Genomic DNA, 18,255 nt, shown 5'->3' on the forward strand with positions numbered 1-18,255 from the left:
ATGGATGCAGAAGCTTGATTATTCCACTTTGCAGATTTTAGAGTTTTAGGCATTCCTTCTCCTTCCTCACATGCCCTCTGTCAGAAAGCTGATGGAAACATTCTGTGCTCTGATAAAGAAATGATCAGCCATGCAAATAGCAGGGGAAAAAAAAAAAAAAAATCACAAGAGGCTCAGAAAATCATTCTTGCCAGAATCCATAATTTCTCAGTTCAAAAAGTTAATCTCCCCAATTCTAAGCAGCTATGGTTTTGTTTTTCCCAGAAAAATAACCAGAGAGAAAACATGTACTGCCCATTACCACACACTAAATACATACCTATTACCTCACATCAGTAATGCAAAAAACCAGAGACTTCAAATGCAAACCAATATAGAATCTTATAGTAAGTATATTTAAATTCAGTTCAATTAGTATTATACATACAGTTATCTTTTCAAATATCTCTCCTTCTGCCCAAGGAGAAAGCATACAGTGCATAAGCTGCTCTGCCACTCCCTCTGAAAAAGAGAAAGCCATATAGCAGCGTCTCCTGTAGCATGTTACAGCAGATGCTGAAGTGCGATAAATGTGCAGGCACCTCAGCCACACCAGGATGCTGCCTTTTTCAAGGTACTTCATTTCTAAAAGCATAGAAAAAAACATGGTCTTGTCTTACAAGCTCCAAATTCTGCACCAAGAGACTAGAAAAAAATATTTACCATCTGTGCATTCTTCATAATACCAGTCCAGTTCATAATAATCTGCTTCAATAAATTTCTGCATAGTCAGGATCCTTCAGCAATATAGATAAGATTTCACTGTGCTGCTAAGGTCAAGTGAAATGCAGCCATGCTTCCCTGCCTTTACAAAATATTGTATTGCAAGGAAGCTCACAGAAAGCTGAAAATGAGCTGCACATCTTCAATGAAGCTGGAACTAGACTAAAGAGGATGGGAAGTGGGGGGAAGGAAAAAAAGAAAAAAAAAGTGCAAAGGGGAAAGGATGCAAAAGGAAGATTTATAAAGCAGATGCCCTGGCGGCAGCTCTAATAAAGAAGCTCTGCACAGGAGCCTTGGATGGGTGTTAACCAAATCATCCTATCAAAAGGCTGGGACACTGACGTGGGGGACACACACCACTGCTCAGCTGCTCCTAACTCCTTCCTCTCCTGCCGCTCGCCACATCTCTCGCAGGCTCACACGTTGCCATGGAGACGAGCTGGCTCCAAAAGAGGTGCAGAGATGAAGGAAAGGCATTTTGCTGTTTCTGGCTTTACAGACCAGTAGTGTCCCTCCACAGCGGAAAAAAAAATCCTTGTATAGAAAGACGACACAGATCTCTGCTGACTGCTCGCTAAACAGTGGCATCATACCCTCACAGTTCACTGGGTACACGCAGTACATTAATAATGAAAGTCTAGTGCATTACTGCTCCCCACACACACTCTGATAAAAGCCTGCCTTCCCCATGGAAGATGAAACTACATTACTGCTTTGTTACGTTATTCTGGCCTGATATAATAGAATCCTTTATGCATACTGCTATTGCAGAAGTGACAAATATAAAATGAAAGAACTAGAAAAATTGGACAGCAACACATTTCCTCTTGGAATAAAGCTCATCTACTTCCGCCTTCGCCATGAACCACTGACCTGGTTTTTCAAGCATCTAAGCTTCATGGCAGAAAACAAGGGGTTAGGGCAAACTTTCACCATTCTGCATTTCTAAAAATGCAGAACTCTTCACAGAGAATAGCTTGATGTTTTTCTTTTCTAAAAGATTTTGTGCAAAGGAGACCTTTCTTTCACATCACCCAATAAAATGTTTAAGTTGTTAGAAGATAATTTATTTGAGGGATAGATGGCATTAAATCATCATAATCAAATATAATGTTTCAGAAATGATGTCTGAATCTGTGCAGGTGCAGTTACTGAAGGACTGACATCCATTTTGTTAACTGCCACACGTTCTCCTTAACCCCTTTCTCCATCCCTTCTTCAGGGAATTGTATTTCTTTGTGAATGACAGTAGAAGCTTTAGAATGGATAAGTTGCAATATATTGTAATAATGCAGGATAGGCCACACTGGATCTGACCAAGTAAGTGCTTTTCTAGCCCAGGACTGTCTCCAGCAATGGCCATAAACAGAGAAGGGAGAACTGACAGCCATATACAATACTTCCTTCGATTGTCCTGCTAATCTCCAACTTCTTTCAGCTTCAGAGATTTCCCCAAGACAGATGCAGTTTCTACTTTTATTAATTCTCAAAGGACTTGTTCTAGCTGTCCGTAAGCCCATGTACAATTTTAGTACCTCCAACATCCTCTTGCAAGGAGTTCCACACATGGACTCCCCATGAGACAAGAAAACATCACCTTTTGTTTTGAAATTCCTCTTACTAACTTAACCTGATGCCCCAGCTCCAGAAATCTGAACACTCAGTACTTCTCTCTTCTTCCCAGTCACTCATGATTTTGCAGATTTCTGTTATCTCTCTTACTCATATCTTTTCCAGGTTGTTGCCACTTATCCTACTCCCTGAATGGCATCACTTTGCTTTACTGTACTAAAAATAGATGGGGAATAGTCAAACTGTACAGAAAAATACACAGCTCCCATAACCATATTATGTAATTTCAGCTTTACTAGTAACAGTAATTTTATTATTGCAGTAACCGAGTTTGGGGATTACCAAGGTCCTCTTACATATTGTTGGCTGAAGCACAGATTAACAGATCTGCTCATGTTAAGACCGTCAGCAGCAATAGGTTATGTTATTCACTCATTTCCAAAGTTCCAGTCCAGGGCCAAACTCAAAGACATCTGGACCTGCAAGTACCATGTTTTACCAAAAGAGAACATGTTTTTAAATCTTCAATTACAAAAATTCACTGTGCTTACCCTATGATATAGTAACCTATATGACAATCTGCACAAGGTTTGTAGTTCAAGGGCCTCTACCCATCTACTTTATTTGTTTCATCGCCACAGACTAAGATTCACTGAACTTCTACTACATAGAATATTTATGTCTAACTTCCTAGACAGTAGGAGCAAGGTACATGGCTCCAGACCACTGTGAACTATGAAGAGTCGTGCATGCTGAAGTGCTACAGCTCCTCTGCAAAATACAGTTCCCTCTTGCACCCCCGAGATGTTTCTGGGCAGGGCAGCAAACAGCAGTCCATGCATGTAACCACCAGTTTTGTTCAGCTCCACTTGTGTCCCTGCCCCTTCTCCTCCCCAAGGCAGCCTCAGCCATCCTGGGCCAAGGCCTGCAGGTCACCCACAGTGACGTCGAGCAGTCAGTCTCTGGACGAGGAGATCCAGCATTTGCACCTCAGTTATAGTTGGTGGACAACTGAGCAGGGACAAAAGCTGAGGAAAATTAGACAACTTGCTCTAAGTTGGAAACACTGCCATTCTTGGGCAGGCTAACTCTGAGCAAAGAAACCCAGCCTTAACCAAGGTGCTGTCACACTTATGACACCTCCCTCTCCATTTATATCAACCCTTGTAGGATATCAAAACACAAAGCCAACAAGAACCAAACACGGGGGCTGTGCCTGAACTGCAGCTGCCTGAATGAGGGCTACTGTCTTCAGTTTCTGCTATTCCACACCCGCCACAGGCCCGGATGTTTTCATGCCCTCTTGCCTTTTCTAGCCTTACGTATGAAAGGCACAAAAGCCAGTCTTATTTCCCCACAGAGGAGAGAGGCTATCCCAGCCATCATTTTTGTATCAAGCTAAGCATAGCCTTCCTGAAATCAAGACATGCACACAGAGGCAACAACAGTCTAAAAAACAAAACAAAACAAAAAACCCCTTCATTTTGATAAGGATTACACTATTTTTGGCTTATTTTTGCTGACTGGAGTTTTGCCTAGTATGCTCGATATTGATGCGAAAGCGATAAGATACACACACGCGAACTTCAGGTTAGTAAAATCAAATGATTATATCAAGAAGCCAGTAAAAACCTTTGGACGTGGAGAAGCGATACACACACATTTGAAAAACAATTTGTTTTTTGAATACCATGAGCATTTTCTCCAAACGTGATCATTCTGCCCTCACACTGCGCAGGCCATACTGCAACACACGGGACCATGACAAGGCACTCTGGCTCTAGCTTAGTCTCACAGGATTTCAGTTACCCATACTCGCAAGGAGACAACTGCACTGCCATTAAATGCAATTAAGGCTGCACTGTTAAAATACCGTCAGAGGAAAATAAAAGTTCCTATGGCAACATTAACTCAATTGCTCTGCACATAAGACATTTGTTCCACTTGTCCAAAAGGTAATTTAACCCTGGTAATGCTTTTAAACAAGCATTTAAAACATAAAGAATGCATATTGGCTACCAGCTTAAATTGTTACAGGAACTCTCTCCTTTATATTCCCTGAGATTTTAAATGAAGGAAATTTTAACATTCTGGAATTTTCTTCTCATTTTCTTACACACATACACACATTTCAATGAGACAGGATAAAAATACTTTAAAACGTTGGGTGTTATTTCCCATGTTTTATTGATATTTTTCTACAGAGTTAACTGGAAATGTATTGGCTTATTCCAGAAAGGCATTACCTTTCTCTGGAGAAAATGGCTTGTGTGGTCTAATCATTTCAGATGGCCTCAAGAGACATAGAAAGATGGGGTTACATGACATGATCATCCTAGCCTGAAAACAAAAGCCATGGACAGTAAGACGACTACATATCCAGGTCTCCAGATGCAAGTATCTCTTCAGTTATATGAGAAAGGGTAGATATACCATGATTTGGGGGAGAGGGGTGTCAAGTCAGGTGTGAAAGTCTGGCCAAGCTCACAAAGCAGCTGCACACTTGCAGAACCCTCTCTCAACCTCTCCAGCCCTGGTTTCCTTCCTACAGCTACATATCAAATTCCACTTATGTAAAAAATTACCAGAATCATATGTTTTTCAGGTGTGCTGCTTCTACAAACACTGAACCCCCGTGTATTCAAATATCTGTAGGACAACACTGCATTTGACTGTGGTACTACTGTGTTACTTGCCTAAAAAGTTAATCAGATACTTAAAGAAAGATTTCAGGTAGTAGTTCTGTGATTACATGTGACTTTTCACTTACTTTGGAAGAGGAAAAAAAAAAATAGAGTTTTCACATTCATTCAGCAATCCCTTCCGGGTACTGGATTTTATTCTACTTTTGTGTTTAGATTAAAAAACAAAACCAAACCTCTTATTTGTTCTCCACAAAACAAAATACACAGACTGATCAAGAATTCCAGCTCAACAGGCTGAGTTCCACAAGTCCTCAGCTGCAAGATTTTTGGGTGGCAGAAATGATGGCTCAAGAAGTTCCTGAGCCCTCTCTGCCTTTCCTTCTGCTTCAGTAAAGCTGCAGGCAAACCTACCCTCACTCATGAGGCCAACACTGTGAACTGGATCACCAAAATTAAACAGGTCACAAAAAAAACAAAACAAAAAGCAAACCTCTCTCTTGTTTTTAAAGTGCTGTCTTTAACACAGATAATTTCAGCTACCCAATATATAAACATGGCCCCCAAAAAGCTGTAGAAGCACACTCAAGAGGGCAGTGAACCATGCTGCTAGGGTGCAGAGGAGCAGTAGGTCATCTCTGCTTACAACGAAAATATTCAAAGAATGTCATTATAGTATCTCATTATGAATCATGCTCTCCCATGCCTTAGTCATTCTCAGCCATCTTCTCTGAACCCTTCCCAGTTTTGAGAGGACCCTTCCAAACTGAACAACAGAGCTAGATAAAGTATTCCCGCAGTAGCTACAACAACGTCTTAGCCCCCATTTATTACCTTTGGGTCCCATTTCTTCTCTTGGTTCTAAGCATCACATCAAGATGTTCAGATAATTAAACACCACATTCTTTCATTAATTTTCAGAGTCATTGCCATAACGTCCCCCATCCCATTAACACTGTCTGGAATCTCTGTTACCAGAAGAGCAGCTGTACACTCCACCATTATGCAATGCCTATTAGTCACGTTTTGCCCCAATAGTTACTTTACAAGCTGATATTTTAAAGCAGACTTTTAAAAACAAAGTTATTAAAAAACATTAAAAAAAAGAAAGCAGAACAAATAAAAGATCATCTGATTTCCCCAAGGTCAGCCTGGTATACCATTATTTCTAAATTTGGATCTCATTTATTGAAGTGAACAGTTATTGGCATTCCACTCTCTAAAAGAGCATTGAACAGGAGTAATTCTATGACTGCATCTTCAGTAAGAATAAACCCCTGCAATTTAGGACAAAGATCCCTGCCAATATAATATTTCATTTAACAAGAAATTACTGTGGCTTGCTTAACTTGAAATGGAGTGGAACGGATTAGTGAAAGCATTGTATCAGCAATTTTTCAAGCTGGTATTTAAAAAAATGAGTGCTTCAGAGTGCTTCGTGACGCTCCTTGGTCTAAATGGGATTATTGCCCAGGTCTTCAAAATGGCACAGGTACCTTTTACAGATGGGACGGAGCATGAGAAACTTCTCATGTTCCCTTTTAAGGGCCCAAAGGGCAGGCTGACCACACCTAGTGCAGATAAAAGGCTCTTCTGATGCAGAGGGGATTCTAAGTGCTCTCCCACTGAAAACAAAATGATTTAATTTGAGACAGGAGTGAACAGATGAAATTAAATTATGTATGGGGGGGGAAAACAAAACAAAACAAAACTATCTTGCCCATGAAAATTCCTTTCCTCCTCCAGATTATTACTGGAGAGTATTATATTTGAGTATGTAGGAAATCAAGACTGGTGTGGTCTTCAGCAACCTAACTGCAAAACAAGTTGTATAATTTAATTAATATATCATTGGGCATCCTTACACACAGTGAGAACATTATTATAGCACAAACCAGACATTCCTATAAGAAGCCACATTTTGAGCTAATACTCAAATATACACAACTATCCAGTAGAAAGAAATGAAAGTAAAGATCTGAAGAGTTAGATTTTTGTAAACTGTTCACCCCTCAGAAATAACATAAACTGAAACCTCAGGTTTTTTTGAGGCTAAAGTTATCCAAAGACAGCAAATACATTTGCAAAATGAAATAGAGCTTAACAGCATGCTTGACTAGGTAGACAGAAAAAATATTATGGTAACGTAGTTATGATCTATTTTTCTAATACAGAAGTAAAAACCCACTGAAGGTCACAGCTGCAGCTTTGCAGGAGAAGAAAGGAATGCAAGGTGCATTACACTGAAGGGATTGTATCTGCTCCTCTAAAAGTCCAGGCCCGCGATGATTCACTTTCATCCAAGTAGCAGGCAGGCACAAAGAGGAGGTGTATTTCTACCTTCTTAGATTGTATTTTGACATTAGAGATGGAACGACACTTTGCTATGTCATACATTCCCATAGTACATTTTATACTGGCACACAAGACATCCTATCTCAAGAATTTAATGAGATTGGAAGGATGCAACTTATCTGAGTATGCTTTAGGTCAGATCAGCTTCGTTTTGCTCATTCAGCATGGATAGGCTCAGTCCTCAGTTTGTACGAACAAAGAAGTGAAAAAGTTGTCCTTGAGAGTTTCTGAATGTAAAAGAACAACAGCAGCCCTAATACACTACTCAGTTACTTCCAAAAGGTATTTTCATGTAAGTGTGGAGACTCCATTTCCTGACGGCCAGTTAAATTTTAAAAATTAATTCTTTGCATTATCAACCCCAGGATACATCTTAAATCCCTAAAAAAGGTTGCTAATAAGCTGTGTGGCTATTGAAATATTCATCTTTATGCCGCTATCTTCATAAATTAATTCAAAAGGAGGGCTAAGTAGCCCTGTGTCTGTGCTGTTGAGTGTCATTCCCCGTCTGCTTCTGTGACTGCCAGCCTGTATGTGGTTGGGGATTGCACTGAAAAACCAAAAGCCACAAGAAGGCAGAAAAATCTACTCTAACAAGCCACAGCAGTGTAGCTAAGGGTTGTTGTTGACCATCTCATATGGATCACCACAGAGGGAAACCTATCACACTTCGACCAGCACATAATAAATCATCATCAGCCTCAGCATGTTAAAAATCTCCTTACAGTTTTTGGACATATCATTTAGAAGTCAAATGCCTTTTCTCCTTAATTTCTCAGATTTCAGAACTCAAATGTACTTACAAAACAGTGATAATGGCAAAATTCAGTGCGCAAATCTGATGTAGTTTAATAGAATACTATTGAAAGTCAAAGGCTAGATTTTAAAATTCTAAGCATAACTTGTTTTTCAGTCGCTTGAATTCCAACCAAAGCAAGTGAGTTGTATAAAAGGAATCCCATAGGAATGAAACAGCCAACTGCAATCAGGATTTTGCCTAAGAGTTTTGATCTAGCTTGTGAGGGGTGATTTAAGACAAAGGATCCAACACGTTATCCTGGTATATATTTTTTTCCCCATACAGAGAAAGTGAGTCCATTTACATCAGGCAAGATCACCACTGCCATGGTGATATTTTGCAACACAACTCCATTCCATTGAAAGGAGTTTAGGCAGTATAATATATATTTTTTGAAATGGCAGAATATTACTGGGATCAACACAGTATAAGGTTGCAGTGCTTCAGATAAGTTTTTTCTTAATTAGCTTGCCTTCTACAGCAAAAAGATTACAGAGAAACCCAAGATTCAAACAATAATACAAGAGCAGTCCTCTCTCCTGCAAAGTACCAAGAAGCAACAAAACTTTTTGGAAATCAACATTTTGCAATGGTAAAGATAAAAAATATTATCCAAGTATTACGATCAATTTAAGAAATCTGAAAAAGGCATTGGAGAACTGATTTTACCTTATTTTATAGATCTGTTGCATTATTGTCCTCGAGTTATCTTCTATTACGACTTACACTCAACATTTCTATAAGCCTACAAGAATAGAACTAGTAAGCCAAAGCACAAGTCATCTGAATACTAAGAAAAACTAATCTGTAAATTGGGTTTACTCGCAGAGAGGATCTGAACAGAGGAGCTAGGCTTTTGGTAATTAAGTAGTCTTGGCTTTGAGGATCCATGGGAATTAAATTTATTTTATATACATACATACATATACATATATATACACACACACACACCCATATACGCATACATATATATACACACACACACATAAATAATACAGTTTGTAATTGGAAGAGCCCTTACACTGAGCAATTTTTTTTTAGATTATATAAAAACAGATTAAAGTAACTGAGAAAGAGACAAAAGATATTGCTTTTACACAATCCTCCTTTAAGTCATAATTACTTTGAGTGCTGAGATTATTATAAACTGGACATACTACAGTCACTGTAGGCCGTCTTAGATGAAACTATTCCATGCTGCCTGAACGCCCAGTAAAAATGAAGTCAAATCATCAGTCCTGCTGCACTAAGCCTGCCTTCTCCCCCCCTGCCCCCTCCCACCCCAGAACAGAACAGTGAGGAACAGCAACAACAAGAAACCACTTTCATCACTGCTTACCTTTTGGAAATGCCTACAACTAGGGCCAGAAATGAGGCACGAAATACCTGCAGTCTGCTTTAACTCTAACAGATCTGGCCAGTTGTCTGCAGCTGGTTCAAAAATTCCTCCATTGCAGGAGCTAGACATGGCTGGTCACTAGGTATTTTCTTATAATAAAGTGAGGGTTGCAGAAGACATCATCTCACATGCTAATCAACAAGAACACCGTTAATAAATATATTTTTAATAGAGAAAAATAAATGAAGAATGGGAATAAGAAAAAATTGCTTTTTTTGCTGCCGTGGAATTTTCCAAGTATTAAGTATCTACCTACTCAAACTGTATTTAAGAGTTTGCCTGTCTAGCTTTACAAGGAAAGGGGCAATGTGAATGCCTTGAATCCTACCTGTTAGATGTCCAAAATACTGCTACTGTTAATTAAAAAAAAAAAATTACACATATACACACCCACACAAGAGCCACTGCTAAGCCACAAACTACTGCCCTTTTCTGCAACTATTAATAAACCAGATGATAAATAGTTGAGTGTCCAGCAAGCAGTCACTAAAAGCACAAAAATCATTTTTGAAAACACTAACTGAATCAAAACCTGCAGAGCTGATGATGAATCCTCTTCAAGAAGCTGTGCACCCAGGAAGTATTGAAAGACGTTATACATCCTGTCAACCCTACTGAACTGGACCACACCCAGAAACAGCAGCACTATGTCATCTAAAAAAATGAGATTGGTTTCTATAGTCAAGTTTGTACAATTGGTACACAGCCATAAGATCCCCAATGTCACCACATGCACACAGGGAGCCACACTCCTCAAAATTCCCACTGCTTTTTTATTTTATGGTCACCTCTTGACTCAGTTGTAACCACTGCACATCATTAAACAGGTCAGCAGAACAAATTCAGTGAACTGGAGAACCAGAATAGAGTCAGTAGTAAGGTGCACATCACTGGCATACAGCACTCAGACAACCAAGAAACGAGTGTAGCGTAAATACTTATGCTGCATAGATCTTTATTTAAGAAGTCTTGCTAGTCTAGAACTTGGTAATCAAACTAGTTTAATGTCAAGTTTCTCACTATGCACAAAAAAGAAAACCCACAGAAGATGTTTTTGTTTAATTTTTCAGTTTACTGAAAGTCTTCCCACACCACAGTGGCTTTGTATGGCTATCTTTGCATTGAAGCTCTCTTCACCCATCCACGCTTGGGCTTACCTTTGTGTACATGTTTCATGCTTTTTTAATATTTTAAGGAGAAATAATAGAAAATAAGAATAGTTGGCAATCTGTGAATACCAAGCTACTTTCGAGAACAGTTGTATTCCATGCACCCTTTGCAGTAGGGTCTACAATGCCATTATGCTCTATTAAAGATATATAAACCAAGGGAGGCCCACAGAAGCAATCAACAGAAATCAAGAACCAAATGGAGATGTCCATTAAGACTGCGGTCCTATCATGAGTACTGACACTCATTCTAGTTTACAATCCACACACACACACACACACACACAGAATATTTTTCTAAATCTAATTGCTCCCTTGTGATATGCTTCGTATGGTAAAAAAGAAACACAGCAGAAGTCTTACACCATCATCATCCTTTCCTTTTTTCCTCAAACACACTAATTATTCAGTCTCAATAAAACAAATATGGGTGAGCATTAATAGCTACTTATCTCCTTTCTAACTGAATGAAAATGCACCTGTATACCATAACAGCTTGATAATACACTATTCCAAATGCCCATCAACTCTTCAGAAAAGCTCCATCATTTCAATGCTTCCTCTTTAAAGGACAGCGATGCAGTTGCCAATTCCATTATTTTCTGAATTACTGCTACAAGTAACATTCCTCAGGGATTCTCTCCTGGGAGCAAATGCATACACAGATGAACTCGAACTACAGAATACTGTCACTATAAGAAATTTAGATTCTTTCACACATAATGGTCTTTGGAGACATCTATTTATCTAAACAACTTCAGGGGCTTTCTTATGAAATATAAATGTACTATTCAAAAATGAAAAATCACAGTCAAACAGCTATATGGTATCACAAGTTTCCTATTACCAAGCCCGATTTATAGAAAAGGAGAATACTAGATGGATAGTGAAACCAAATTATAAAATGCATAATGAGTATATGTGAGAATGCAAGTGCATGTGCCCAATACAAAAATCATGTACTGTAATTCATATCCTTATGAGATTTTAAATAGCAAATCAATTCTTTACACATGCAGTCCAGTACTGTCTATCAGAGAGAGATAGTCCATGGAGAATTAGAGCATTATTTTCTGAGTGCAGCTTAAAGTTTGATTTGCAACTCAAAACCAAATTAGAGCTTTTTTACACCTTCTTTTTGACAAAACAATTTCCTCCCCTTCATGTTGCCATTCTGAAATGGGAACAGATCAAAAAGATACTACAGTTTGAGAGGCATTTACTTTCAAAACCAGTTTACTTCATAGGTTTGAGATTGTCAAATTTTTACCAACTTAAGGGCACTTTACAAGACTTTACCAGGAAGGCTTTTGAGGAATTATTGAGTAGGAATTTAAAATTTGGTCGTGATATTTTAAAATTCTGGAAGAAAACTATCAATCAAATTGTACATCTATCTATCTATAGGAACACACACTCGATCATGTGTGTGTACATATATATTTCCCCCTCCCTTTCAGAAAATCCCACTTTCCTTTTTCTTCTGTGGATCCTCGATTTTACTATTTAAGTAATCCAGCAGCAGGATTCAAAGGTTCCGAAATCTGTCTTGTTCAGAAACTTACACAATTAGTCAGGCCAGAGCTGGAGATACGGATAATCATCACAGTCAAGTCAAAAGTTAAAAAGTCATTGAATGTGGTGCTAAGGCCCATTTGGAATTAAATCCGGCAAGAGATGTCAAGGACAACAAGAAGGGCTTCTTCAAATACATCAGTAGCAAGAGGAAGACTAGGGAAAATGTGGGCCCTTTGCTGAATGGGGTGGGTGGGTGCCTTGGTGACGAAGGATGCAGAGAAGGCAGAGTTACTGAATGCCKYCTTTGCTTCAGTCTTTACTGSTCAGGCCAGCCCTCAGGAACCGCAGACCCTGGAGGCAAGAGAGAAAGTCTGGAGAAAGGAAGACTTTCCCTTGGTCGAGGAGGAGTGGGTTAGAGATCATTTAAGCAAACTTGACACCCACAAGTCCATGGGCCCTGATGGGATGCACCCACGAGTGCTGAGGGAGCTGGCGGACGTTATTGTTAGGCCACTCTCCATCATCTTTGAAAGGTCATGGAGAACAGGGGAGGGGCCTGAGGACTGGAAGAAAGCCAATGTCACCCCAGTCTTCAAAAARGGCAAGAAGGAGGACCCAGGGAACTACAGGCCAGTCAGCCTCACCTGCATCCCTGGAAAGGTGGTGGAGCAGCTCATCCTGGAAGCCTTCTCCAAGCATGTGGAAGAAAAGAAGGTGATCAGGAGTAGTCAGCATGGCTTCACCAAGGGGAAATCATGCCTAACCAATCTGATAGCCTTCTCTGATGGAATGACTGCCTGGGTAGATGAGGGGAGAGCAGTGGATGTTGTCTACCTAGACTTCAGCAAGGCTTTTGACAGTCTCCCATAACATCCTCATAGACAAGCTCAGGAAATGTGGGCTAGAGGAGTGGACAGTGAGGTGGATTGAGAACTGGCTGAATGGCAGAGCTCAGAGAGTTGTGATCAGCGTCACAGAGTCTAGTTGGAGGCCTGTAGCTAGCGGTGTCCCCCAGGGGTCAGTACTGGGTCCAGTCTTGTTCAACTTCTTCATCAATGACCTGGATGAAGGGACAGAGTGCCCCCTCAGCAAGTTTGCTGACGATACAAAACTGGGAGGAGTGGCGGATACACCAGAGGGCTGTGCTGCCATTCAGAGAGACCTGGACAGGCTGGAGAGGTGGGCAGAGAGGAACCTCATGAAGTTCAACAAAGGCAAGTGCAGGGTCCTGCACCTGGGGAGGAATAACCCCATGCACCAGTACAGGTTGGGGGTTGAGCTGCTGGAAAGCAGCTCTGCCGAGAAGGACCTGGGAGTGCTGGTGGACACCAAGTTAAGCATGAGGCAGCAATGTGCCCTTGTGGCCAAGAAGGCCAACGGTATCCTGGGGTGCATCAGGAAGAGTGTTGCCAGCAGGTCGAGGGAGGTGATCCTGCCCCTCTACTCAGCCCTGGTGAGGCCACATCTGGAGTACTGCGTCCAGTTCTGGGCTCCCCAGTACAAGAGGGATGTGGCACTACTGGAGAGAGTCCAGCGAAGGGCTACAAAGATGATTAGGGGACTGGAGCATCTCTCTTATGAGGAAAGGCTGAGAGAGCTGGGCCTGTTTAGCTTGGAGAAGAGAAGGCTGAGAGGAGATCTTATCAATGTGTACAAGTATCTGAAGGGAGGGTGTCAAGAGGATGGAGCCAGACTCTTTTCAGTAGTGCCCAGCGACAGGACGTGAGGCAATGGGCACAAACAGAAACACAGACACTTCCATCTGAACATGAGGAAAAACTTTTTCACTGTGAGGTTGACAGAGCACTGGAACAGGTTGCCCAGAGAGGTTGTGGAGTCTCCTTCTCTGGAGATATTCAAACCCCGCCTGGATGCGATCCTGTGCAACGTGCTCTAGGTGACCCTGCTTGAGCAGGGGGGTTGGACTAGATGATCTCCTGAGGTCCCTTCCAACCTCAACTATTCTGTGATTCTGTGCCGTGTCACAAATGTATTCCAAACCTACAGCAGGTGCAAGGAAAAGAGTTACTCTCAATTACCAAGAAATCCATCTCCAATGCATTTTTTAAATTATTTTTTTAAACAGGGGTGGAAGGAAATGCAATTATGAGCAATAGAAGATGGAAGCGTTTCCCTTTCCTAATTCCAGTTGTTCACGCTAGGTATCTGAATATCATTAAGGCAGGGAGTTACACTGCAAGACTCAGCATTTTGTAACCAAAGAGATTGTTTCCAGCCTAATACTTGCACCTTAACTGGCTTGGTGAGAGATGACATTACAAAATAGTGCTCTTCCCGATAAGCACAGTGTCGTAATCTCTCTACATAAACAACAAGAAGCCTTGCAAAGATGTGATATCTACATATATTAACCATGCACACTGCATGCACAAACATCCCTCTCTGTCCAATGTTTCTCAATCTGTGAACATTTCCTAAGTAAAGCCAGAATATATCTTTCCCTTGGGACTTCTTCTGAACTCCTATTCATGTTATATCCTGGTTTGGAAGCTCACAGATACTATACCACTGAGGACCATAAACAATCATAAGATTTAATTTTACACTTAAGCATTTTACACTTGAGCATTAGCTCAAGTTTTAATATCAATCTTATTTTATCTTTGAGTGTCTCCAAGAAGCTTGAAGAAGGTATAGCAACATTCTGTAAGAGTGGGATGTTTTAATTCCAGTAAAAGTATTTATTTTGCAGTAAACACTTCTGAACTGCAGCAAAATTGATGAATACTTTCTTGGCTTACAGGGAAATCTGACAGATAATAAATAACAAAAATGAAAGCTGTCAAATTTAACTGTACCTGCAGATGTCTTAGACCACACAGATACAAATTTCCACTACTCATAAAACCGTGAGCTTGTACTAGAACTTTTCCAACAGACAAGTTCCAGGATTCAGTTGCCTCCCCGCCAAGGGGTTTTAAAGCCACGAGAAGCTGAACAGGTACAACAGGTGTGCCCTGAATTGCTACGCTGAAAACACATCCTGGTGCAAGCAGCCCCTCCCTGCAGAACGCTCTCCAGTGGGCTGATGGTACAAGTCACAGGCCTTTTGGGCCAATGTGCTTAAAATACTTTTATTTTGACAGTTACTTTTTCATAAAGCAATATTTACAGTGAATGTTAATTTCCAAACGTGCCAAAGTTTTATGACCTTGCTCTCTCTCGTGTGTCACATAACTTGTTCATGATAACTGAACAAGGGTACTCTCAGAGATTGCAGTTTCCAGGCTATCAGTCCAAATTTGCATATTTTAACTTCTTAAAATACTCTCTAGGCACAAGTGACTGTATAGAAGCAGTAAGGAATCAACTTTTCTTTACGGCTGTTCTCCTTGCTCAGTTCCTCCTCTTTAAGCAGAAAACATATGTTGGGGCAGGAATTACTCTCATATGTGTGCAGTCATTATGGTCATAAGCTAAAAGCTGGATAAAATTGAGAAAACACAGTTTCAGGCAGCTACTGCTACCTGCATTCTCTGCTGTAGGTGGCTTCATTTTGTACCTGTTCCCAATAGCTGTGCACAGCTACAAGCAGCATGCCCCAGCAGCATCTCGCTGAAAGAGCTGGGATGCTTCCACACAGATTTTTGCCTGCCTTGCTCCATTAGCAGAACATCCTTCCTGTGCTTAACGCAACAGTCCCCCCACATAAACAAGCTTCTGGACAAGACAGGACTAATCCAGCTACTAAGACTTCAGGAAACTGACATTTCGAAAGGTTCCTTTAAGCCATCTTGTGTCATTATAACAGTATTAATGGACTGATATAAAACAAGGAGCTGTAGGTATAATTGATTCCATAGATCAGCTTCAGCTTCCCCTTGCCCTCCACATTTCCCATTATTCGTGTCTGAATACAAGAAAAAGCACAATTAGGCTGTCTACAAAAATATTTAATGCCTCTTTTACTGAAGCATTCAAGTCAGTACTCAGTACTACATATTCTTAATGCTTTTCACTACCAGCTTTGCTCCTTACAAAGTGAATTCTCCAGGTTCTCCAGGCTTCACAACGCAAAGAAGCTGGTTTTGCAAAGGTCTGTGTTGAGTCCTGTAACTCATCCCTGTTGAGGTCCACAGTGCCTCAGTAAGTCTACCTAAAATCTGTCTACTACTATAATCTATATACATCTACTAGTATTGTAGGCCTATCTACTACAGTTTTAGTACATAATCTATAGGCTTGATGTTCTGCAGACTATTTTAACATGCAACTAATTCAGAAGTGCAACCAAATTGCATCTTCATGTGAAACCACGGAAAATGGAAGAAACCTGTAACCATAAATTGCTTGATAAATCAACAAATGGAGGACAAATCATAGAAGTCTACTTGCACAGCTAAATCAGCACCAAATGGAAGAAATCAGAGAAACATGAAGCCGGTCAACATAAAAGGATTTGGAGACTCAAGAAGAAGAAAAGAATGAATGGAAAAAACATCTGAACTAAATGCTCAGTTTGGTTCTTCACAGAGAGATTTTCACAAGTCTTTCCTAAAAGCTTAAGCTGCAGGACAATGATTTAACTGCATGTAATGATGATGGCACACAGTGTCCTCTGACACACTGCACTGTTGTCTGATGCCATGTTCAAAACAAACATATAAGGAGATGGGTCTAAGCTTTCTACATTTTATAGATGCAGAAATTGCAGTCTTTTGCCCGAGTTCACATACAAAAGAGCAGCGTTTCACTAACGATAATTTAGACAAAAATTAAAAATAGTTTTTAAATCATGTATTATCTTCTTATCTGCCTTGCTTTCCCTTTCATACAAGTTCTGATTTAAGGAGAAAGTTTTAAAATGTATTTTGTTTTCATATAGAAACGAAGCAATGACTCCTCAGTTTCTTCATTAGTCAAACATCTAGAATTCACAAGTTAAGCCTGTATCAGGGAAGTATCATTTTCATGTGCTTAGGCTATGATTATAAACATTTATTATAAAATTATATATGACCATAAACATGTACATGCTCAAACATGTATTACCAGAAATACCCCAAATCTAAAGAATAAGAGAGAATTTCTAATCAACTAGAAGTTGAACTGATACAGGATTTAAAAATCTAGATGCTCTCAGATTTTTCACAGAGCCTCCCTTCTACCAACCAAAACATAACCAAGTTTCTTACTTTACGACCAAGTGTAACTGAATTTAAAGGCTATGATATTAGATAAGGTGGAGATGCACATGCACAGATTACAAATGCAACTGCTGTTTTGACTAAATGTTTCCTTTGTTCTCTATCCACTACAGACCTGAAGAAAGCAATAAATAGCAGATACTTCTCTTGATTTTTGCAGTTATAACAGGCTACATATATGTTTCAGTGAAGGTACCAAAAATGGTGCTATTTTATTCAATCTTCAGTACAATTTGTGAACTTCTGACTTACGGAAGTATTTCAAGGTCTCTTCTATTTGCTCAGTTGTTAAGTCAATACTGGCATCAGGAGAAATGAGAGGCGTATGAAGCCAGTCGTCGTGGTCATAACCATAGATCGTATCAGCTCTTAGCTTGTAATGAGGCAGCTGTTCTTCCAGCAGGCTGATGATTTCAACTTCAGGAAGATCGGTACTATTGCACACATCTGAGGAGAGACAGGGAGGGGACAGCCTGTTAGTTACTTTAAATCAAGTACTTTACATATAAGCTCGCAAGGATGTCATTTGCTTTGATATAACCAAAAATTTTCTGTATGTAAAGGACAGCAAGATACTAATTGGTTTAGAAGGTATGACTAGCCTAAATGATCAGAAAATGGGATACTTACTAGCACAAAATATGAGGGCATGCTCTTAGGGATGCAGGGACTCATCAGTTGAAGAATAAAGGGAAGAAAGAAAATAAACAGCGAGTGATGGCTAAGGCAGGGCAACCTGGGTATGGAGAAAGGATTAGCGCATACAGGAATTTACATTGTGATGTGCTACTTGGCAGATTATTTTTACTTTGTATGCTTTACACTTGTCCTTGGCTTGACTTTTGACCACATTTCAGTGGCACTATATTCT

General features: G+C 40.0%; 1 protein-coding gene across 7 annotated transcripts in view; it reads right to left on the reverse strand.

Annotated features, from left to right (window-relative positions):
- TRAK1 (trafficking kinesin protein 1) overlaps window positions 1-18,255 on the reverse strand; it is a 92,294-nt gene that overhangs the window by 56,311 nt on the left and 17,728 nt on the right. For 3 of the 7 annotated variants that reach the window (XM_026081945.1, XM_026081941.1, XM_026081948.1), the window contains exon 1: window positions 703-977. In XM_026081945.1, the coding sequence (XP_025937730.1) occupies window positions 703-766 (64 nt within the window). In that variant the 5' untranslated portion in view covers window positions 767-977. Of the gene's footprint in view, window positions 1-702; window positions 978-10,050; window positions 10,081-17,636; window positions 17,832-18,255 lie in introns of those variants that run through there. The other 4 variants (XM_026081947.1, XM_026081946.1, XM_026081944.1 and 1 more) reach the window with 3 other exon arrangements.

Source organism: Apteryx rowi, unplaced genomic scaffold, assembly GCF_003343035.1.
Source record: "Apteryx rowi isolate R43461 unplaced genomic scaffold, aptRow1 scaffold_562, whole genome shotgun sequence".
In the NCBI taxonomy this organism is placed as follows: Eukaryota; Metazoa; Chordata; class Aves; order Apterygiformes; family Apterygidae; genus Apteryx; species Apteryx rowi.